The 18,820-nt window shown below is 45.9% G+C and overlaps 1 protein-coding gene across 1 annotated transcript in view; it reads left to right on the plus strand.

The window, feature by feature from the left end:
* Positions 1 to 17,027, plus strand: part of LOC143829089 (KAT8 regulatory NSL complex subunit 1-like protein) — a 37,493-nt gene extending 20,466 nt beyond the window's left edge. The window contains exons 7-16 of the mRNA XM_077319397.1: positions 1,488 to 1,632; positions 4,513 to 4,623; positions 5,408 to 5,542; positions 6,495 to 6,631; positions 8,403 to 8,527; positions 11,056 to 11,110; positions 12,142 to 12,251; positions 13,761 to 13,914; positions 15,089 to 15,390; positions 15,476 to 17,027. Coding sequence (XP_077175512.1) covers positions 1,488 to 1,632; positions 4,513 to 4,623; positions 5,408 to 5,542; positions 6,495 to 6,631; positions 8,403 to 8,527; positions 11,056 to 11,110; positions 12,142 to 12,251; positions 13,761 to 13,914; positions 15,089 to 15,337 — 1,221 coding nt within the window. The 3' untranslated portion in view covers positions 15,338 to 15,390; positions 15,476 to 17,027. The remainder of the gene's footprint in view (positions 1 to 1,487; positions 1,633 to 4,512; positions 4,624 to 5,407; positions 5,543 to 6,494; positions 6,632 to 8,402; positions 8,528 to 11,055; positions 11,111 to 12,141; positions 12,252 to 13,760; positions 13,915 to 15,088; positions 15,391 to 15,475) is intronic.
* Positions 17,028 to 18,820: the final 1,793 nt, after the last annotated feature.

Below are 18,820 nucleotides of genomic sequence, written 5' to 3' on the forward strand. Positions count from 1 at the left end.
GATAGATAGATAGATAGATAGATAGATAGATAGATAGATAGATAGATAGATAGATAGATAGATAGATAGATAGATAGATAGATAGATAGATAGATAGATAGATAGATAGATAGATAGATAGATAGATAGATAGATAGATGTGGAAAAGCTGGGATTGTGAGGAATGCAATTGAATTTTTGCAGAATTTTTGTTTCAAACAAATGTCAATGCTGCCCATTCTGCTTTATCTCTGTGAGGAAGAGCCCCCCCCCAAAAAAAACAAGTCAATCACACTTGACTGTGATGTTCCTTGGTTACTGCTGAGGATGCTGTGGCAGAGCTCCTGCGCTGTGCGGCTGGAAGTAATCAAAAGTTGAGGCCAAATTTGAAAGCTGAAATCTTAGAACCTTCTTGACGCATCGGTCAAAGTCATGGGAGCCACTGAAGAACAGTGGTGTTGATTCCCGTGGCCTTAACTAGTTTCATTTGGAAATTACTACACATTGATGTCCATTGAGGCCAGGTAATTAAGCTTCAGGGGTAAGCGCGTAAACGCTAGATTTAGTTTCTCACGTCGGTTTGTATACATTCTCTTGATAATTTATATGCCATAAATTAAAATGTTGGGCTCTGGTTGCAGAGAAGACTCAGAGAGTTGTCAAGAACCGTAGTAAGAATGCTTGCTTTCTGTAGATGTTTCTGCAGCACATGGGTTGTGAGAGTCCTGCATAGTACAGGGGGTTGGACTAGATGACCCAGGAGGTCCCTTGCAACTCTATTATTCTGTGATTCTATGGTTCTGCATGAGGTGAGACTTCTCTACACTAAAAATTCTCTATACTATACATTAGAAAGCTAAAGAATCACCATAATCAGCTCCTTATTGTGGCCTAAGCAGCCATATTGTTTTTTTTCTTCAGATGGTTTGGTAAATGTTTCTCTCCATTCTGTGGTAAATTGTTTAAATTTTATCCCACAGAACTTTCTATAGAGAGCCTGCTTGGTGAAGTGGGTAAGAGCGGTGGCCTCTAATCTGGAGAGCTGGGTTTGCTTCCCCGCTCCTTGAAATGCTGCCAGCTGGGTGACCTTGGGCCAGTCACAGTCGTGTTCACAGAGCAGTTCTGTCCAAGCTCTCTCAGCCCCATCTACCTCACAGGAAAGGAAGGGAAATTGAAAGGCATGAAATTGGGGTCACTGGGGGTGGGCAGGTAGTTGTGAATTTCCTGCATTCTAGATGACCCTGGAGATCCTGTCCAACTCTATGATTCTATGGAAGGCGATTGTAAGCTGCTTTGAGAGTCCTTCAGGTCGTGAAAAGCGGGATATAAAAACCAACTCTTCTTCATCTTCTTCATTCTAGAACCCAAAAAAAGAGGTTGTGATGAAAGCTGAGACTTGTTCCCTTGACCCAGATCTTACCATGAAAATAAACTACATATTTTCCTCCAGTTGAGCTTCAAATAAAACCTGGCCTGGTTTTAAATGAAATCTGTGTGTCTCCTTTCAGGCTATGCCACTGAGAGATGCTTTGCTCCATTCTGCCACAGAGAAGGTGGATCCAGACGGCACTTGGCATACTTACGAGCACCGCAGCAAGCAGATGATGCTAGGACTCGACTCCTCATTCCACCCCATCTTATCGTTTCCATCAGGTAAAATGGGCCCTTGCTATATTCAGGGTCTGTTCTTAACAGGAAGTTGTGGCACTGATAACATATTGAAACAAATCATCATCATCATCATCATCTTCATTATTATTGTTGTTGTTATTATTGTTGTTGTTGTTATTGTTGTTGTTATTATTATTATTATTCCCAGCTGTGCTGGGAATAGTGGAATATAAATGCGATAATAAGATTTAAATATAAATTAAATAACATTGCTACTATTATTAATATTACTTGCTTAATGCCGCTCTCGGCCAGCTGACTCGTAGCCGTTTACAACAATAAAAATCACAATACAGTACAAACAATCTAACAACCTTCCCAGTACATCCATAACCCAAGTCAACGGGCTCCCATTCCAGAAAGCCTGATGCCTTGGGGAGTGCGCAGAGAAGGGGCCCAGTAGATCAGTGGTCCGCAACCTTTCTTAGGCTGCGGACCACTGCACCGGGGTGCAGGGATAGGGCGACCCGGGGCCCCACGCGTGCGCGGCAGCCCCGGCGCAAACGTGCATGCGCGGACTTGCCGTGCGTGCGTGTTTGCGCCCCCGGACGCAAACGTGCACACATGGCAAGTCTGTGCGTGCGCGTTTGCGCCGCCGGCATGCCGGCAGCCGCGGCTCCCTCTCCCCACCCCTCCAGGCCGCAAGGAAATCGGATGCCAAAGCGGCCGATTAGTTTGTGGCCCGGCAAGCTTCTCTTCCCACCCCCTCCCAAAGCAAGAAGCTTGCCGGGCTGCAAGCTGATCGGCCACTTCGGTGGCCGATTTGCTCGCAGCCTGGCGAGCTTCTCGTTGTGGGGGGGGGGCGGGAAGAGGGACCCGCGGCCCAGCGCGGAGGCCTTTGCGGCCCGGCACCGGGCTACGGACCGGGGGTTGGGGACCACTGCAGTAGATCTTCCCCGCCTGGTCCTCAACCAAATGCCTGGTGGAAGAGCTCCATCTTGCAGGCCCTGTAGAACTGAGACACTTCCGTCAGGTCCCTCACCTCTTCTGGAAACTCATTCCACCAGTTACGGGCCAAGACCCATTAAATCCCAGGTAGGCATCCCAGGACCCACCAAGTAGGGGCAAGGCCAACAAAATCTTTCTGTACAGTAAAAGCAATTTTGGAGAAAGCTTCAGAAGAATAGCATTTTTCTGTGCCAAAGTTTTGTGGAGTACAATCCACATTCCACTGAACTTCCATTGTTGGATATATTTTAAACACATTGAGTCTCTCTCTCTTTCTCTCTCTCAGGTCCCTCCCCAAACCCTGCCTTTCTTGGGTTCCCCCCCCCCCCCAAAAAAAATATCCAGCCCAATTCAGAGCTGACAGCCCTACCAATATGACACACTTCCTCTAAGGATTAGGTAGATTTGCTGAACTCTCTTTTGGGGTGGAGCCTAAGAAAGGCAGGACATCGTTCACAGTTGCTTGCTATAGTATGTCCTCTCCTTCAATGGCAACACAAGAACTGAGGGAAGAGTGCTTGCCCCTCCTCCATCACATGACCCTTTGGACAGGAAAAGCTTTGCTGAAGTGGGGGAGGGGAAGCACTCTTTTGCTCTAGAACTGTATAAAGTATGCTAGCTCCTCTCTGTGGCTGGCCTGAGAAAGCCCAGTCCCCATGTGGGACTGCACAAAAGACCACTCTACCACTATCACGTTACTGTTTCTTAACTCTCTGAATAGCTTCAAACACCCATGTATTCTTTCCCCAGCTAGAGTCACCAGTGTCTGTGTTTTCTCTGTTCTCTATGAGAAAACCTGTGTTAACGTGTGTATGAAATAAAATGTTATTTATTATATTTTGTTGAAAACAGTTGTATCCCACCTTATCTCCTTTGGCCTCTAGGTGGTGCATAGTGTAGTAGCCAAATTGCAAAGATATAAATTAACCACATCAGAACAGATTAACATACACAAGTTACTAATTTTAAAAGCATTCAGATTTAGCACACCAGGATTTAAAACACACAGGACCAACAAGCTCATGGGCTGGGCTGATTTTGCACTTACTTTGTTTATTCCGTTGTGGATCCTGCTTGATTTGAACTCGGGTCTTCCTCTACCCCCCCCCCCCCCATTGAAATAGAAAAGTGTTCTGCATGTGATTAGGGAAGCTCAGAAGGGCAGGGGGGGGGGGAAGCCAAGCACAGCAGGAGCTGCTTTCTTTCTTTTCTTGAATGGGGGGTGGAGGCAGGAGAGGATTGGGGACAGCAGAGGAAGGAAAATAAATCCAAGAGGAAAATCTCTGCTGAGAGAAGTTAGGGCTTCCCCTTTAAGGGAAGCCTTGCAACCTGGGAACAAGGAAGCCTTTGAACTGACACCCTGGCCAATCAGGGCTTTTCTGCAGTGTTGGAGGCTTGAGGCAGCAAGTTAGTTCGGGGAAAGCAGACTTACTCATACTGATTTTTCAAATATCGAGGGTTATATCCACTCCAGGATATTGTGGGGAAAATGTAGGGTCACTCCGGATCAATCCTGCTTATTGCAGAGGGAAAATTTAAATTGCCCAAAATCAAAATGGAAATCGTATTCAGTGTAGACAGCAGGGACTGAATCGACCTGGAATTGGAATAAAATCTCCGTGCACATTCAGCCCTGGTCTGCTGAAGAAGTTCCCCTGGCACCCAATTCTTTCTTGGAAGAGGACTGCATAGCAGCCTCCCTAAATGTAGCTGAGGTAGGATCCCCTCATGCATTCTTCTGTCAGGCCAAAATCTGATGAGATCGGGCTAGCTAGGGCCATCCAGGTCAGGACACACAGTGAATTAGTACTGGGGACGAGCCATGGAATACACAGAACACATGCAAGTTGCTATAGATATACTTTGGTATGAGGTTTTATTTCCTTTCATGTAACACAGCTCTGTCTTTTTCAGATATTCCTCTTCACGTACATTTGAAAGCATTGCTTCAGAAATGCGACATCAAAGGTGACCCTTTTGAAACTGCCACCCTTGGCTTGGAGTTTGAAATGTCTCCATCTAATGGTATGCAATACCGTCCCCTTCATTCCCTATCCCATACTGTTTTTCTCCCATGTATGTAGAAGAAGAAAAGTTGGATTCTTATATGCCGCTTTTCTCTACCCAAAGGAGGCTCAAAGTGGTTTCTATTCTCCTTCCCTTTCCTCTCCCCACAACAGACACCCTGTGAGGTGGGTGAGGCTGAGAGAGTCCTGATATTACTGAAGAAGAAGAAGAGTTGGTTCTTATATGCCACTTTTCTCTACCCGAAGGAGTCTCAGAATGGTTTCCAATCGCCTTCCCTTTCCTCTCCCCACAACAGACACCCTGTGAGGGAGGGGAGGCTGAGAGAGCCCTGATATTCCTGCTCAGTCAGAACAGCTTTATCAGTGCCGTGGTGAGCCCAAGGTCACCCAGCTGGCTGCATGTGGGGGAGTGCAGAATTGAACCCAGTCCTCCATATTAGAAGTCCACACTCCTAACCACTACACCACACTGGCTCTCCCCACTGAATATTGACAATCGATGAAAGTTCATGAGGCATAGAATTTCGGGTGCTGCGCTCTTTGCATTCTTCAAAGTAAGGGCTCTGCAGCTGAAACAAATATCTAAAGTATATTCCTCACCTCCCATCCCACTTAGTTTTGCAGAATATCAAGGTTTTCAAGGACTGACCATCTTATAGGGGGAAAGCTGTATTTTAAAAAATTAAAACATTTTAATCCCATTTCCCCCCATTTAGCCTCCTTGTGTATTTATTTTTTAAGAAGGAAGACCCAGCAATAAAAGAATGCTTATTCTCTCGTAGAATGCTGTCAGTACAAAGCTTCTCAGCAGTGGGGCTGTGGACACCAGCCCAGTTCCAACCGTCACCCGTTGTCCGAAACAACCATGCAGCTCCCTGAAGGAAGGAAGAAAAGACATTTAAGTGAGAGAGAAATTGGTGAGCATTTTCTCATTGTGGAATGAAATAGATGGAGAGGTATGTGAACACACAACATTGTTCATTTGGGGATGAGCCAACCTGCCTTTATCTGCCCCATGAGTCATAACTGCCTTGATTTGCCTTGATTTATTTATTTAGATTTCTAGACCGCCCATTTCTTTGCAGCTCTGGGCGGTTTACACTGAACATTATAACTTACATGAAACATTATGCAGACTATAACATCAAAACAACTTTCAATAAAGCATCAAATTTTGATTATGAAACCACATTTATAATATAAATAACAATTAACAGTAACATTGGGAGAGATGGGTGAGCATCTGGGGGGACCAGCGGGTGTTCTGAGTCCGTTGGCCTCAAGCGAATACCTGGCGGAAGAGCTCCCTCTTTCCTCATCCCCCTCCTTGGCAAAACCCTGCACAGCTTCCAGGCATGGCCCAGTTGCCCAGTGGGAAACCCTCAAGGACTTGTGGGAGGGTGCTTCACTTTCCCCTATATCTCACTCCTCACACGATTCCTTCTCCTGGCAGTTCCCATATCCTACTTTTTCCCTGCTTCCTTTTCTCCTTCCCACCCACCACTATCTGGAATAGTACTTAGGGGCAGGGGGGATAGAACTTTGCGCCCCTAATCTTCTAAGTTCCCAAGGAGATCCTGCTTGCTGTCCCCATCACTGACTGCAAGCCCATTACTGCCTTTGTGCCTGGCAAAGTAACTTGGAATCAGAACAGCTTTATCAGTGCTGTGAATGGCCCAAGGTCACCCAGCTGGCTGCATGTGGAGGAGGAGTGTGGAATCAAACCCGGCTTGCCAGATTAGAAGTTGGCACTCCTAACCACTACACCACGCTGGCTTTCACCAGCTTCCCATATCACCAGAGATGTCCTGGGCATTAATTTATATATTTCCATTGCAGCCCATAAAGGAATCTTACTTTTTCTTTTAGTGGTGGGAGATAGCAACTACAACCACAGATTGGAAGCATTTCCCTTCCAGCAAGAAGAGCAGGAATCCCATAATAACCATTTCACAGGAACAACCAATGGCGATATTTCTCGATCCGTTGATGGCGTATCATCACAGGTAGGCTAAGTAATAAACCAGGGGATTAACAGCTTCCTTGAGTGATGTGGCACAAAGTGTGGTCTCAAGGCCTATGGCTTAGCCAGTCTGCTAACCTTGGCACATGGGAGGGGGGTAGAACATTCTGCCCCTGGGCGAGGGCCCCTTCAACGATGCTAAGAATATTTTCTTATTGAATAGGCCAGTAGGATTCTAAGTGCAAATCTGTTTAGAACTGTGCTGCAAGGTGGGTGCCCTGAGTCTCCAACCTGCCTTTTACCAGTAGTTATTTATTTATTAAAACATTTATACCCTGCTTTTCTTAATAGTTCAAGGCGACTTACAATAATAGTTAAAACAAAAAATAGAATAGCAAACCCCAGACCTCTTCCCCCTACCCCCTTAAAGATGCCTGCAATTCAGTCCTCTCAACATTCCCAACAAACTAACAAGCCTTTCAGAGCCTCTTGAAGATCTCCAGGGATACCTCCCCACAAAGTCCATTCCACAGGGATGAAACCAAGATGGGAGAGTCCCAGGCTCTGATAGATGCCAAACTGGTCACTATAAGTGGTGAGATAGCCATCTGATGGTTCAACTGATGACCATTGTCAGAGCACAGGGACATACGAAAATTCTTCAGACATTGTGTTGTAGCGTTTTCAGTGTTGCCAGAAGTATCTAGAACATAAGAGAGACCATGTTGGATCAGGCCAACACTCAGTGTCCCACAGTGGCCAAAACCCAGGTGCCATCAGGAGGTCCACTAGTGGGGCCAGAAGCCCTCCCACTGCTGCCCTACAAGCACCAAGAATACAGCGCATCACTGCCCCAAACATAAGAGAAGCCATGTTGGATCAGGCCAGTGGCCCATCCCATCCAACACTCTGTGTCACACAGTGGCCAAAACTCAGGTGCCATCAGAAGGTCCACCAGTGGGGCCAGAATTCCAGAAGTTCTCCCAAACATACTATTTAGGAGCATAAACTTTGCCTCCTAGTAACTATAACTGACTCCTCTGTGTGCCCTACCAAGTAGTGAGGAGGGGAGAGTGTTTCTCTCTTCCTTACTTTCTCCGCCACTCCCTCCCGCTCTTTCTCTCTCCCTTCTTTTCTCCCTCCCTCCTTCCCCTTCTTCCTTCCTTTTCTCTCTCCGTCTTCCCTCGTTTCCCTTCCTCCTTTTTCTTTCTTCTTATCTCCCTTCTCTTTTCCTCTTCCTTCCTTCCTTCTTCCTCTCTCTCATTGTCTTTCCCCCTTCCTTCCTTCCTTTTTTCTCTCTCCCCCTCCCTCCCTTCCTCCCTCCCTCCCTTCCTTTTTCTTTCTTCCTCCTTCCTTCTCCCTCTTTTTGTCTTTTTCTTTTCTTCTTTCCTTCCTCCTCCTTCATTCCAGCTGTTTTCTCCCAATGAACTGGGGCATAGAGATCAGCTGTTATTCCTGAAGATCTCCAGGCCCCAACTGAAGGTTGGTAACCAAGCTGCCTGCATATTCTCTTTAACCACTTCACTGTGCTGGATCTCAAGTTGGAGCAGGGATGGGGGGGCAGCACCCAGGAAGGACACAGTGTATGCCTGCATTCTAGTGCCCGTTGCATTCCTGGGTGTAACGGGCTTTGTCCCTAGTATGTGAATAATTGCTAAAAGAGAGATGTATTGTACAATGTTTTGTTTACACAGCATACTGATCTATTCTACCTTCAGAAAGCTACTTCTTTCACTAGTTCTGTGCCATCAAAATATCCTTTTAACTCCTTTACACACTGTAAGCTCAGAAAATCTCCAATTCTTTTTAAACAGCTAAATTCAAGGCGGAGACTGAGGAGCGAGAGCTCCTACGATATTGATAACATAGTTATCCCGATGTCTCTGGTTGCACCGTCTAAACTGGAGAAGCTGCAGTATAAAGAGATTCTCACTCCAAGGTACTTTGTTGTTAAGTTTTCGCTGGAATTTCACACCCAGGATCAGTCCTCAGAGTTTGAGGGCTAATTGTCCTCTCCTACAGTTGGTTCACAGTCTGCTTTGGGGTCCCCAGGTATTGATCTCCTGAGATCTCTGGAGGGAGAGACATTCCATTATCGATTTATGGGCTCTGTAGCCTTAACCAGTCTATGGTTCTGGTTATTTATGGTCCCATTGTCTGTCCGCAGCCATTACTGCAGCCAAACCAAGTTAGGACTCGCGAGAACTGGGGTCAAATTCCGATCAAGCATGATGTTCACAGGATGACCTTGAGGAAGTCACCTGGGCTGATTCTGCACTTACTTTGTTTATTCCATTGTGGATCCTGCTGAATTGATTCTGCACATACTTTGTTTATTCCATTGTGGATCCTGCTGAATTTGATCGATTTGAACTCGGGTCTTCTCTATCCTTCCCCCCCCCATGTTGAAACAGAAAAGTGTTCTGCACGTGATTAGGGAAGCTCAGAATGGGGGGAGGGAGCCAAATGCAGCAGGAGCCTCTTTCTTTTCTTGAAGGGGAGGAGGGAGAGAGGATTGAAGACAGCAGAAAAGGGGGAATAAATCTGAGAGGAAAATCTCTGCAGAGAGAAGTTAGGTTTCCCCTTTAAGGGAAGCCTTGCAACCTGTGAACGAGGAAGCCTTTGAACTGATGCCCTGGCCAATCAGGGCTTTTCTACAGTGTTGGAGGCTTGAGGCAGCAAGTTAGTTCAGGACAAGGAGAGAGCTGTACCTTTACTCAGGCCGATTTTTAAAATATCGAGGGTTATAGCCACTTCTGGATATCGCGGGGGAAACATAGGGTCACTCCGGATAAATCCTGCTTGATGCAGAGTAAAAATTTAAATTGATCAAAATCAAAATGGAAATCGCATTCAATGTAGACGGCAGGTACTGAATCGACCCGGGATTGGAATAAAATCTGCATGCAGATTCAGCCCTTTTCTCAGCCCAGCATATTTTACAGGATTGTCGTGAGGATAAAACAAGGAAGAGCAGTTTTTCGGGGCTCTGTAGCCCAGTCCATGTTTATTTTATTCATGCATATATTTGTACCCCATCTTTCCTCCTGTTGGGGGCCCAAAGTGGTTTCATGGTTCTCCATTTTATCCTCACACAACAGCCCTGTTAGGCAAGGTGAGGGTCTGAGAGCGTGATTGGTTTAAGGTCACCCAGTGAGCTTCCATGGCACTTGTGGGGATTTGAACCTGGGTATCCCAGATACTATTTATTAATTTGTTTGTTTGATTATGTTAATAGTTTGTATACCACCCCTCCCTATGGACAGGTTCAGGGAGGTTCACAACAGAAAACCAACAGCAATAAAACATCATTATCATTCATTCAAGGCCATTCACGGTCTATCTCCTAAAGCCTCCTGCAGAGGTTCTAACAAGTTGGTGATCCCCGGCCTGTGTGAAGTTTGTCTGGCCTCAACTAGGGCCAGAGCCTTTTCAATCCTGACCCCTCCCTGGCAGAATGCGCTCCCAGAAGAGCTAAGGGTCCTATTGGAGCTGTCACGGTTGTGCAGGGGAACTCCTCCACCAAGTGTTTGGTTAAGGCCAGGGCAAGAAAAATCCCTGGGTCCCTCCTCCAGACACCTCCAGGCATCTTTTGCCAACCTTAACATCTACTTCGAGGCATGGAGTCAGGTGGGAGGGGGTTCCTTGAGTTGGGTACTGATTTTGGTGGTGGGGGGGTTAATTGTTATAGGATTTTGCCACCTTTGGTTGTAACTTAATTGTATTTTAAAGTTTAATTGTCTGTAAGCCTCCACGAGCCAGCTAGCCCGAGAGCAGCGGTTAATAAATCTAATCTAATAAATAATAAATAAAAACCATCACAAAAGCAGCAGTAATTATCCCCCTTCCACACCCCTACTCATCTCTCTCCACCATCAGGCTGGTGGTTCATTGGTGGGTTCCCAAGGAGGGGGAAAGACCACTGTATAGAAACTTAGGGGGAGGGAAAGGAAAAAGGAAAGGAGGAAGGGAAGGCTCAACTGGCTTTTAGGCTGCCATGGTCTCAAAAATATGCCCTGCAGAACTTTGTTAGCTTTGTCCGGGCCTGGGTCTTATCTGACAGCTCTAACCACTACACCCCTTAGGCTCTCTCCTATGCCGGTGTAGCAGTAGATCAGAGGCAGACCTGCCTTCTTTCCCTGCTGCCTGTATGTGCTGGCCTGAAGGAACTGTGCTTTCTCACCCCTTCCCTTTGGGACACGCACCGACATCCGTCATGCTACCAAACCATCCAACTAAATCACAGGCACGCCCCCTAGCAAAATGCTCCCTCGCTCGGGGCCAGAGACAAGTTCACGTTCCCCTGCCTCCCATGGCTCTGAATTAACACAAACCTTTGCTACTGAAGTGAGTGTAATTAATTTGTTTGCTGAATAAGGGCCTTTGTTGAGAGAAGTCATTTTTTCACAGTGTGATAAGAAAATGGGTTTAGATTTCCTGAGCTAAGGATGCTTTTCTCACCAACAGCTGGAGAACTGCTTGCCTGGTGCCTTTGACAAGTCTTCGTGAAGATCAAGAAAAGGTAGACAGTATCCCCCCCCCGCCCGCCCATCAGACAATCTGTAACTTTGCTTCTCTTCCCTAGTCAGCAATCGCAGCATGACATCAAGTCTCAACCGACTCCTGGCTATCTCAGGACCATGGGCTTTCCAAGGCTAGAGATGAGCTATGCCTTCTCCTGCAGTCCTCCTGGGACTGATAAAATATCAGGCTCCCATCCGAGGACTAACCAGGGCTGAGCTTGTTTAGCTTGCTAGCTCTGACAAAGTCAAGCTACTCAGGGCTATTCAGGCTCCTAATAAGTCCCTTTGCTTGAAAGATTTGATTCCTTAGAGCAGCGGTCCCCAAACATTTGAAGGTTGAGGACCGCCTCTGGGGGTGAGAAAGAGCCGGTGGCCTGGGTGCCACGCATGCGCATTAGCGCCCCCTGGTGGTGAATACGCGCATGCGCGGCAGCTCCACACGTGCGCGTTTGTGTCCGCCAGCGTGCCGGCGGCCACGGCTGCCTCTCACCCTCCCTCTAGCAGCAAGAAGCTGGCCGGGCCACGAGCGAAGCAAGCTGCATAAACCTCTGGCCCAGAAACTCCTTTCTCTGTGGCTTTTTTAATCCCCCCCCCCCTTAGTGCATTTGGCAGTGATTGCTTAACTCTGTACCTTGTTTCATTACTTGTATCTCTAAGCATCTCTGACCGTTTTGTTGCCTCATTTCTTTTCTTGTTTGCACTGTGAAGATTTAAGCCGCATTATGTGCCGACCTCACAGACTTAGTTTTTTTATGGGTTCGTTCCTGTTCTCCTGGCACTTCCAAGTAAAATTGGGGTCAGCAGGCAGCCAGTTCCGCTTTCATGTTATTAAAAAACAACAACAACAGATGCACGTTTCTCTTTCATGCCTCAATATACCAGGGAGCATTTAACGTGTCTCAGAAATGAATGGATTCAATCTGTGTGTCTCTCATGCATCTGTATTGCAGTGATAACCTTTCAGTGACCTTTGTTTCAGCTGCTTTTTCCACTCCTCATAACATTTGCCGCTTGGGCTCTTAATACGCAGGCCGAAGATCTGTCCGACGAAGCGTATTCTTCACGGCACGCAAACTATGAAGAGAAGGAGAGAGCCCGGTGGTCACTCTGGGAGCAATGCCAGTGGCCCAAGCGCAACAGGCAGGTGGCATTTCATGGCTGCATAACCCTTCTTGTTCACCAGGGTTAGCCTTTACTGTGCCTTGACCCAGATAGCCTGCTCTCAGCAGATCCTGGAAGCTGGTGGCGGCCAGCTGTTGTACTCTCTCATCGCCCCTGCCGGTAGTCGTTCCGTTATAGGGGAGGGCTTATTGTTACCGCCATGTTGTATTACTGTATTTTTGTATTAGTGTTAATTTTAGTTGGGCTTTTATTGGGAATTTTTATGCATGTGGGTTTTTACCACGTAACCCACCACGAGCCAGCTTGCTGGGAGTGGCAGGAAACAAGCCTGCCTATGAATGAATTAATGAACAAATTATTATTATTATTAGATTTATTACCTACCACTCCCGAGAGGCTCATGGCGGGTTACAGAATGAATGAATGAATGAATGAATGAATGAATGAATGAATGAATGAATGAATGAATGAATGAATGAATGAAAATAGAATAGAATAGAATAGAATAAAATTAAAAAGCAAGGTTGGCCTCAGTTAGTATTTGTACGAGACTACCAAGGAAGTCCAGGGTCGCTACGGAAAGGCAGGCAATGGCAAACCACCCCTGCTGATCTCTTGCCTTGAAAACCACATGAGGTGTGGTCATAAATGAGCTGTGACTTGAGAGCGGGGGGCAAAAAGGTCTTAATTATGGCTTTACAAACAGAGATATGTGGGCTCAATCCTTGGGGCTACTTCTGGTGCTCCCCTTGCTACAGAGAAGACAGCAATTCCAAACCAAAGTGCCCCATCACCTTCCCCTGCCTGCAGCTCCAGCTTGGCCTCATCTCTTACCCCCAAGCGTCCCACTGCGAAGTCCTGAAGCACAGCACTAGAGATGTGCACACATAAAACAAATCTTTTTTTTATTGGGTCAACTTGGTATATAATAGGGCCCAAATCCTATTATTTTTGCTTCTGCCTGGACAATAATAGAAGCAGAAAAATATGTCCCAAGCTGGCGATGGCAAACAGAACTGTTTATTCCAATTTACATGTCCTCCATGTTTCACTGGTTGGACAATAATAGAAGGCAGATGTTTATTCCTGAAATATTCTCAGAGAAGCCAGGAACCAGAGATCAACTCTAAGAGAATGCTCATTCAGTTTACTTTTACAGGGGGGAGACCTTTGGAATCTAACCATTATCACAGTGGGCAGTTGGTGGGGACTCCGAGCCTCTTGCTAGCAGGAGCTCCTGGGTGGCTATGGTGCAGCTGGTAGGAATGACCCTTGCCAGAAGTCCCTCCTCTTGGTAGGGTTGCCAGCCTCCAGGTGGGGTCTGCAGGTCTCCAGGGATTACATCTGATCCCCACACGACCTACATCACTTATTTATTATTTTATCTAAAATAATTCTTAAACGACTCCTGGAGAAAACGGCTGCTTGGGAAATCCTCATTTATCCACTCAAAACAGGGAAAGGATCTGACTTGCCATCATCCATCTGGTTCGAAAGAAACTGGAGCTCTGTTTTGTTTCATTCTAGAACATACAGCCGAAACTCAGAGGGATACGATCCAGCGCTGAAACCCGACAACTCTGATCTCGCCTACCAGTTTGGTGAAGCTGCTGCTGAGATTTCAGAAACGGACAGTGCTCTCTGCTCGAGCATCCCGCGGTCATTAGAAAGGAACCAAGAAGTAAGGCTCAGAAGTCTAGCTTGTGATAGTGGGCTTTAAGTGGGTGGCTGAGGGTTCCTCTTGGAATTAGCAAAATAAATATGAATTATTTAAATGCTCGTCCCGCTCTTTTCCATTGCGGCTTGGTTTGAGCTCCCCAGTTTGGGGTTGTACAAAATATTCTTAATACATTCATGTTAAGTGTTAAGCTTGACTGGTTACTGTTTATTAAGATCTGACATTTCAGCAAGGAGGGAAGCTCATCAAATACAGTGGCTGTTTTGGCCCCTGAAAAAGGTTGGAGACCACTGTTGTAAATGACTTTAAAATATCAGTGGCAGCCACGAGGATGACAACATGCCTGGTTTGGCCCTAAACTGTGAATTGTGCTTGAGAGCCAATGTGGCGTAGTGGTTAAGAGCAGTGGACTCTCATCTGGAGAACCGGGTTTGATTCTCCACATGCAGCCAGCTGGATGACCTCGGGCTAGTCACAGTCGTCTTAGAGCCCTCAGTTTCACCTACCTCACAGGGTGTCTGTTGTGGGGAGAGCGAGGGAGAGGTGTTTGTAATCCATTTTGGTACTCCTCTGGATAGAGAAAGGCAGGGCATAAAAAAAAATTCTGCCGTCCGAGTGCTACATCAATTTCCACCTATCTTCAACCTTTTCTATAACATACTTGGAATGGATGGTTTCAGAACCAGCAGTTGATGAGCTAGAGATGGTGACTGTTGAAACAGGACTGGGAGAGATCCAAGAACACAAGAGAAGCCACGTTGGGTCAGGCCAATGGTCCATCCAGTCCAACACTCTATATCAGAGGGGCTGAAAGTCAGGGGCCATCAGATGTTCCACCAGCGAGGCCTGAATTTCAGGAACCCTCCCACTTTTGCTCCCCCTCTCCCAAGTTCGAACACCCACTCTGCCTTGAACCTCAGTGGGTGACCTTTAGCTTTCTCCTTCTCTCAGCCTAACTTCACAAGGTCTTTATGAGGATACAGTAGAGAAGGGGAGAAAGAACCATGTGGCTTTTCAGAGAACGAGACTGTTAGATGATGTGCTACAGCTAAGACTGAGTGGAAAGCTTGTTCTCTGCCCAGTGACATTTGAGAACCTTTGTTTTTTTTTGTTAGGAATGGAATAACCATTTTCTGCCTTGTAAACAGATTCAGGGTCTCTCTTTTGTTCCTTTCAGTCTCTTTTGTGGGAAAATCGAACTTTTCCACTCAAGGAGAAAGAAGCCGAAGCCTTAATGGGCCAAGAGCAGGTGCCCATTCAACAAGAAAGTTCAGCTATGCCCGCCTGCAGTGACTCTGACTGTGCTTCATACGCTGCCTTCTGTTTGCCAAAACACCACGAACTGCACAAGAAAAGGTCTGCTGATGAGTTGGCAGATGGCCACCAGGTTGTCTTGGGAACCGGCGGTGCGAGAAGACAGAGGTGACGGAAGAGAAAGTGGCCGGTTAAGAAAGCCAGTCTGGGTGGAAGACGTGCAAGGTGAAATATTTTCCCCGCTCACACAAGCAGTAGCATTTGACTCACAACATGGGTACTTACCACTTTTTGTCTTTATCGTTTACAGGCAGAATGAGATCACGAGGGCAATTTCTTTTCTTCCGAATCCCAAGGGAAAATCCTTCCAATCTGGAAATCTAACACCCCATGCGTCAAAAACGGATGATACTAAGCTATGACCCTCACTTACTGCACCGTCTTAAACTGGTCTTCTCAGATGTTCAAGCGTATGTACAGCATAGAAGGATATGCTTTTTTCCTTTTTTTAAAAAAACTTAGCAAAGTAACAATTTCAACTGACCGCAGAAAAGTTACCTGGCAAATGCACCAGGGGTATTTGTCAGCTCTTGTGGCATAAAAATATTGTCCCCTTTTAAGGACAGCTTTTTACCCAGTGAGCAGGCAGCCTTTGCAAATCGGCCATGGGCTATACAATTACTGAGTTCTCTTACTAAGGAAAGCCTAAACATTTTACACAAAGAAACAGACCATCAATTTAAACCATTTATTTAGTTTTTTTGCAATGGAGAGGACGGAGAGATCCGAATCCTACTGCGGTTTGAAAATATATATTAAATTTAAAACATTTTTAACGCTCACCTCCTTCTACAAGTCGCCAAGAGCGCCGCGACTGATTTAAAATCTTTTCCCAAGCCCTCTACTAACGTAAAACCGTAGTCCTCGGTTACAGTTGAGCAGCCCAAGTGTCTCTTCCATAGCTGGCCGTGCACAATAGAGAGTAGAACCTTTAAAAGGCCAGTGAAGCAATTCTGGATACATAAGGAAACCCAAACCTATACCCAATTCCTGTATTTGGAATCTTAATTGCACCTTCTGGCGAGGCTTATAGGCGATGGGTGTCGAAAATGTCGCAGAGGCTTCCAAGTCCACATCGAGAGACGCCCACTAAAAATGGCCACCCACCACTGTGAAGGGAGTAGCTCTTCTGCGGGGCACAGTTGAAGGCATTATTTTTTTAAAGCATCGCTGCTTTTCAACAGCGTGGTGTCCAGAACGAACCTCTCTTTGGGCAGAAGGCCCAATTTTAGTGTCTCCCCACCCGGTAGGGAGAGGGAACACAATGGAAGTGTTGACGAAACGTTCTGTTGCATTTCAGCACTACAGCCTATGTTAGATTGTAGGTTACTGCAAATGTTGATTTTTAACTTTTGTAAAAAAAAAAAAAAAAAAAAAGGAAAAAAAAACCCAAAAAAGCAAAACGAACACTTAATTGTCGAGTGAATGACACTTGCATCTTGCCTATATCTAGTGCAGCAATTTTCAATGCCAAGGTTTTACAATTAAAAATTTATTACTTTATACTCGAAGCGGGTGGCGTGAGGTTTCTAACCAGGAGTCAAACCGTGTCGCATGGTGCTTGTTAGGAGCACAAACTGTGTATCTGAGTTCCAGAAATCTGGGCAACAGTCGGCTCAACACGGGTACATAATGTGCCATGGGAATGGAAATCGGTCAGTCTGCGACCGATTTAAAACAGGAAGGGAAAAGGAATGCGAAACAAGCTAAGAACCAAAAAAGGCTGAGAAATCTAAAAATTATTATTATATAAATATATTAAACATACATTTTACTGCAGAATGCTAAACAAGGTCAGTTAAAACAATACGTTAAAATGGAAAACGGGCAGAACCCCTTAGAGCAGGGGTTCTCAACCTGGGGGACGGGACCCCTTTTGGGGGTCGAACCACCCTTTCACAGGGGTCGCGGCAGGGAAAGCAGCTTGGCTGGGGGGGGCATCCACACAACAGCCCTGCGGGGTGGATCGAGATAGAGCGTTTGTCTGTCTGGAGCAGCACAAGAGAGCGAGATCAGCATGGTGGGACAAGAGGCAGAACTGAACTGAGAAACCCTGGAAAAAAACAATTTATATACAGTCATGTTTCTTCATGTCATTGGTCAGTTTTGGTTTAATTTCTGTGAAAGAACACTTGCATAATTTTATGGTTGGGAGTCACCATAACATGAGGAATTATATTAAAGGGTCGCGGCATGAGGAAGGTTGAGAACCACTGCCTTAGAGCAACACATACAGTGCCCTAAAACATGTCAGATACCAAAACATCTTGACATGTTTCAATGCAATTATCAACCCACACATACATAAATAGAATATCGATATACAAAATCCTTTTGTACAGTCAGGGAGATTCAACATAGATCTGCACTAGAATGAGGTGCCAGTAAATATCCTGGGCACACACACACTTGATATCACTTCAGTTCAAAAGTTTACACAGATTGGTGTCTTTCTGAAAAATCAACCTGGTGATCATGAATTCTTTTCATCCACACTATAGACCCAGGATATTTATTAGCACCTCATTATAATACAGACCTATGTTGAATCTCCCAGGCCGTAAAAAGGGTGTTTTTTTTAAATGTGGCTATTCTACTTCTGGTAACGGTGGCATGTTTTTTGACACTGTGTGCATTGCTCAATTTGCATATTTTTACTGCAATTTTAAGGTATTGTTTTTAAGTGACCTTGTTTAGCACTCTGCAATAAAACATGTATTTAATATATTTTTATAATAAGATATAAGAACAAGGTTGAGATTTCTCAGCCTATTTGATTCCTAGTCTGGTAGCTATTCTTGGAAGCTTTTTAAGGCCTGTCACTTCTGGCGGGACTAGGCAACCATGGCCCTTTTCCGGTTTTTCTCGCAGAACCGCATTCATCATTTGAGTGGCGCAAGAGCACAGTAGGGGACAAGAGCTCTAAACAGGTCCACCCTGTGTGGGGGGTGGGGGGGTGGAATTAAAAAATAAACAAGTGACTAATTTATCATCTGGGTTTCCTCCTACACAGTTGCTGCTTTACACAGCTCAGACAGTTTGGTGATGCCCACTGGGGAGGGGTTGTAGCACAGCCTCTGCTTGGCCTACAGACAGTTCCAGGTTCAATCCCTGGCACCTCCAGTTAAGGAAAACTAGGTAGCAGTAGATGTGAAAGACCTCACCCTGGAAGCCTGGAGAGCCACTACTGAGTACACACCTTGATGGAACACTGCTCTGATTCAGCATACAACAGCTTCACGTGGGTGTTCAAATGGTTTTGCGAGACAACGCAGAAAGTAGCTGGTGGCTTACCAGCAGTCTTTGTCCCCGCTTCATGTTTCATGTGCCTCCAGTAATCTACACCCTTTTCTTCCACAAATTGGAGTTCATTGCATTAGTTGGGGGGGGGGGGGGGTGGTTTATAAATCATTTGAAAGGCACGCTGCAGGTGGTTCACCTCTCCCAGAAGATTACTTTATACTGCACAAGGCTGAAGTTATGGCGGTGACTCACCCGTTCATGCCGTTGTGCTTATAACTGAGATGGCCACTGCTCCAGTGACTTCTGCAGTTGTTCAAGACTTTGTGTTAGGTCTTGTTTGGGCTACTTCTGT

This window comes from Paroedura picta, chromosome 2 (genome assembly GCF_049243985.1).
Source record: "Paroedura picta isolate Pp20150507F chromosome 2, Ppicta_v3.0, whole genome shotgun sequence".
Taxonomy (NCBI): Eukaryota; Metazoa; Chordata; class Lepidosauria; order Squamata; family Gekkonidae; genus Paroedura; species Paroedura picta.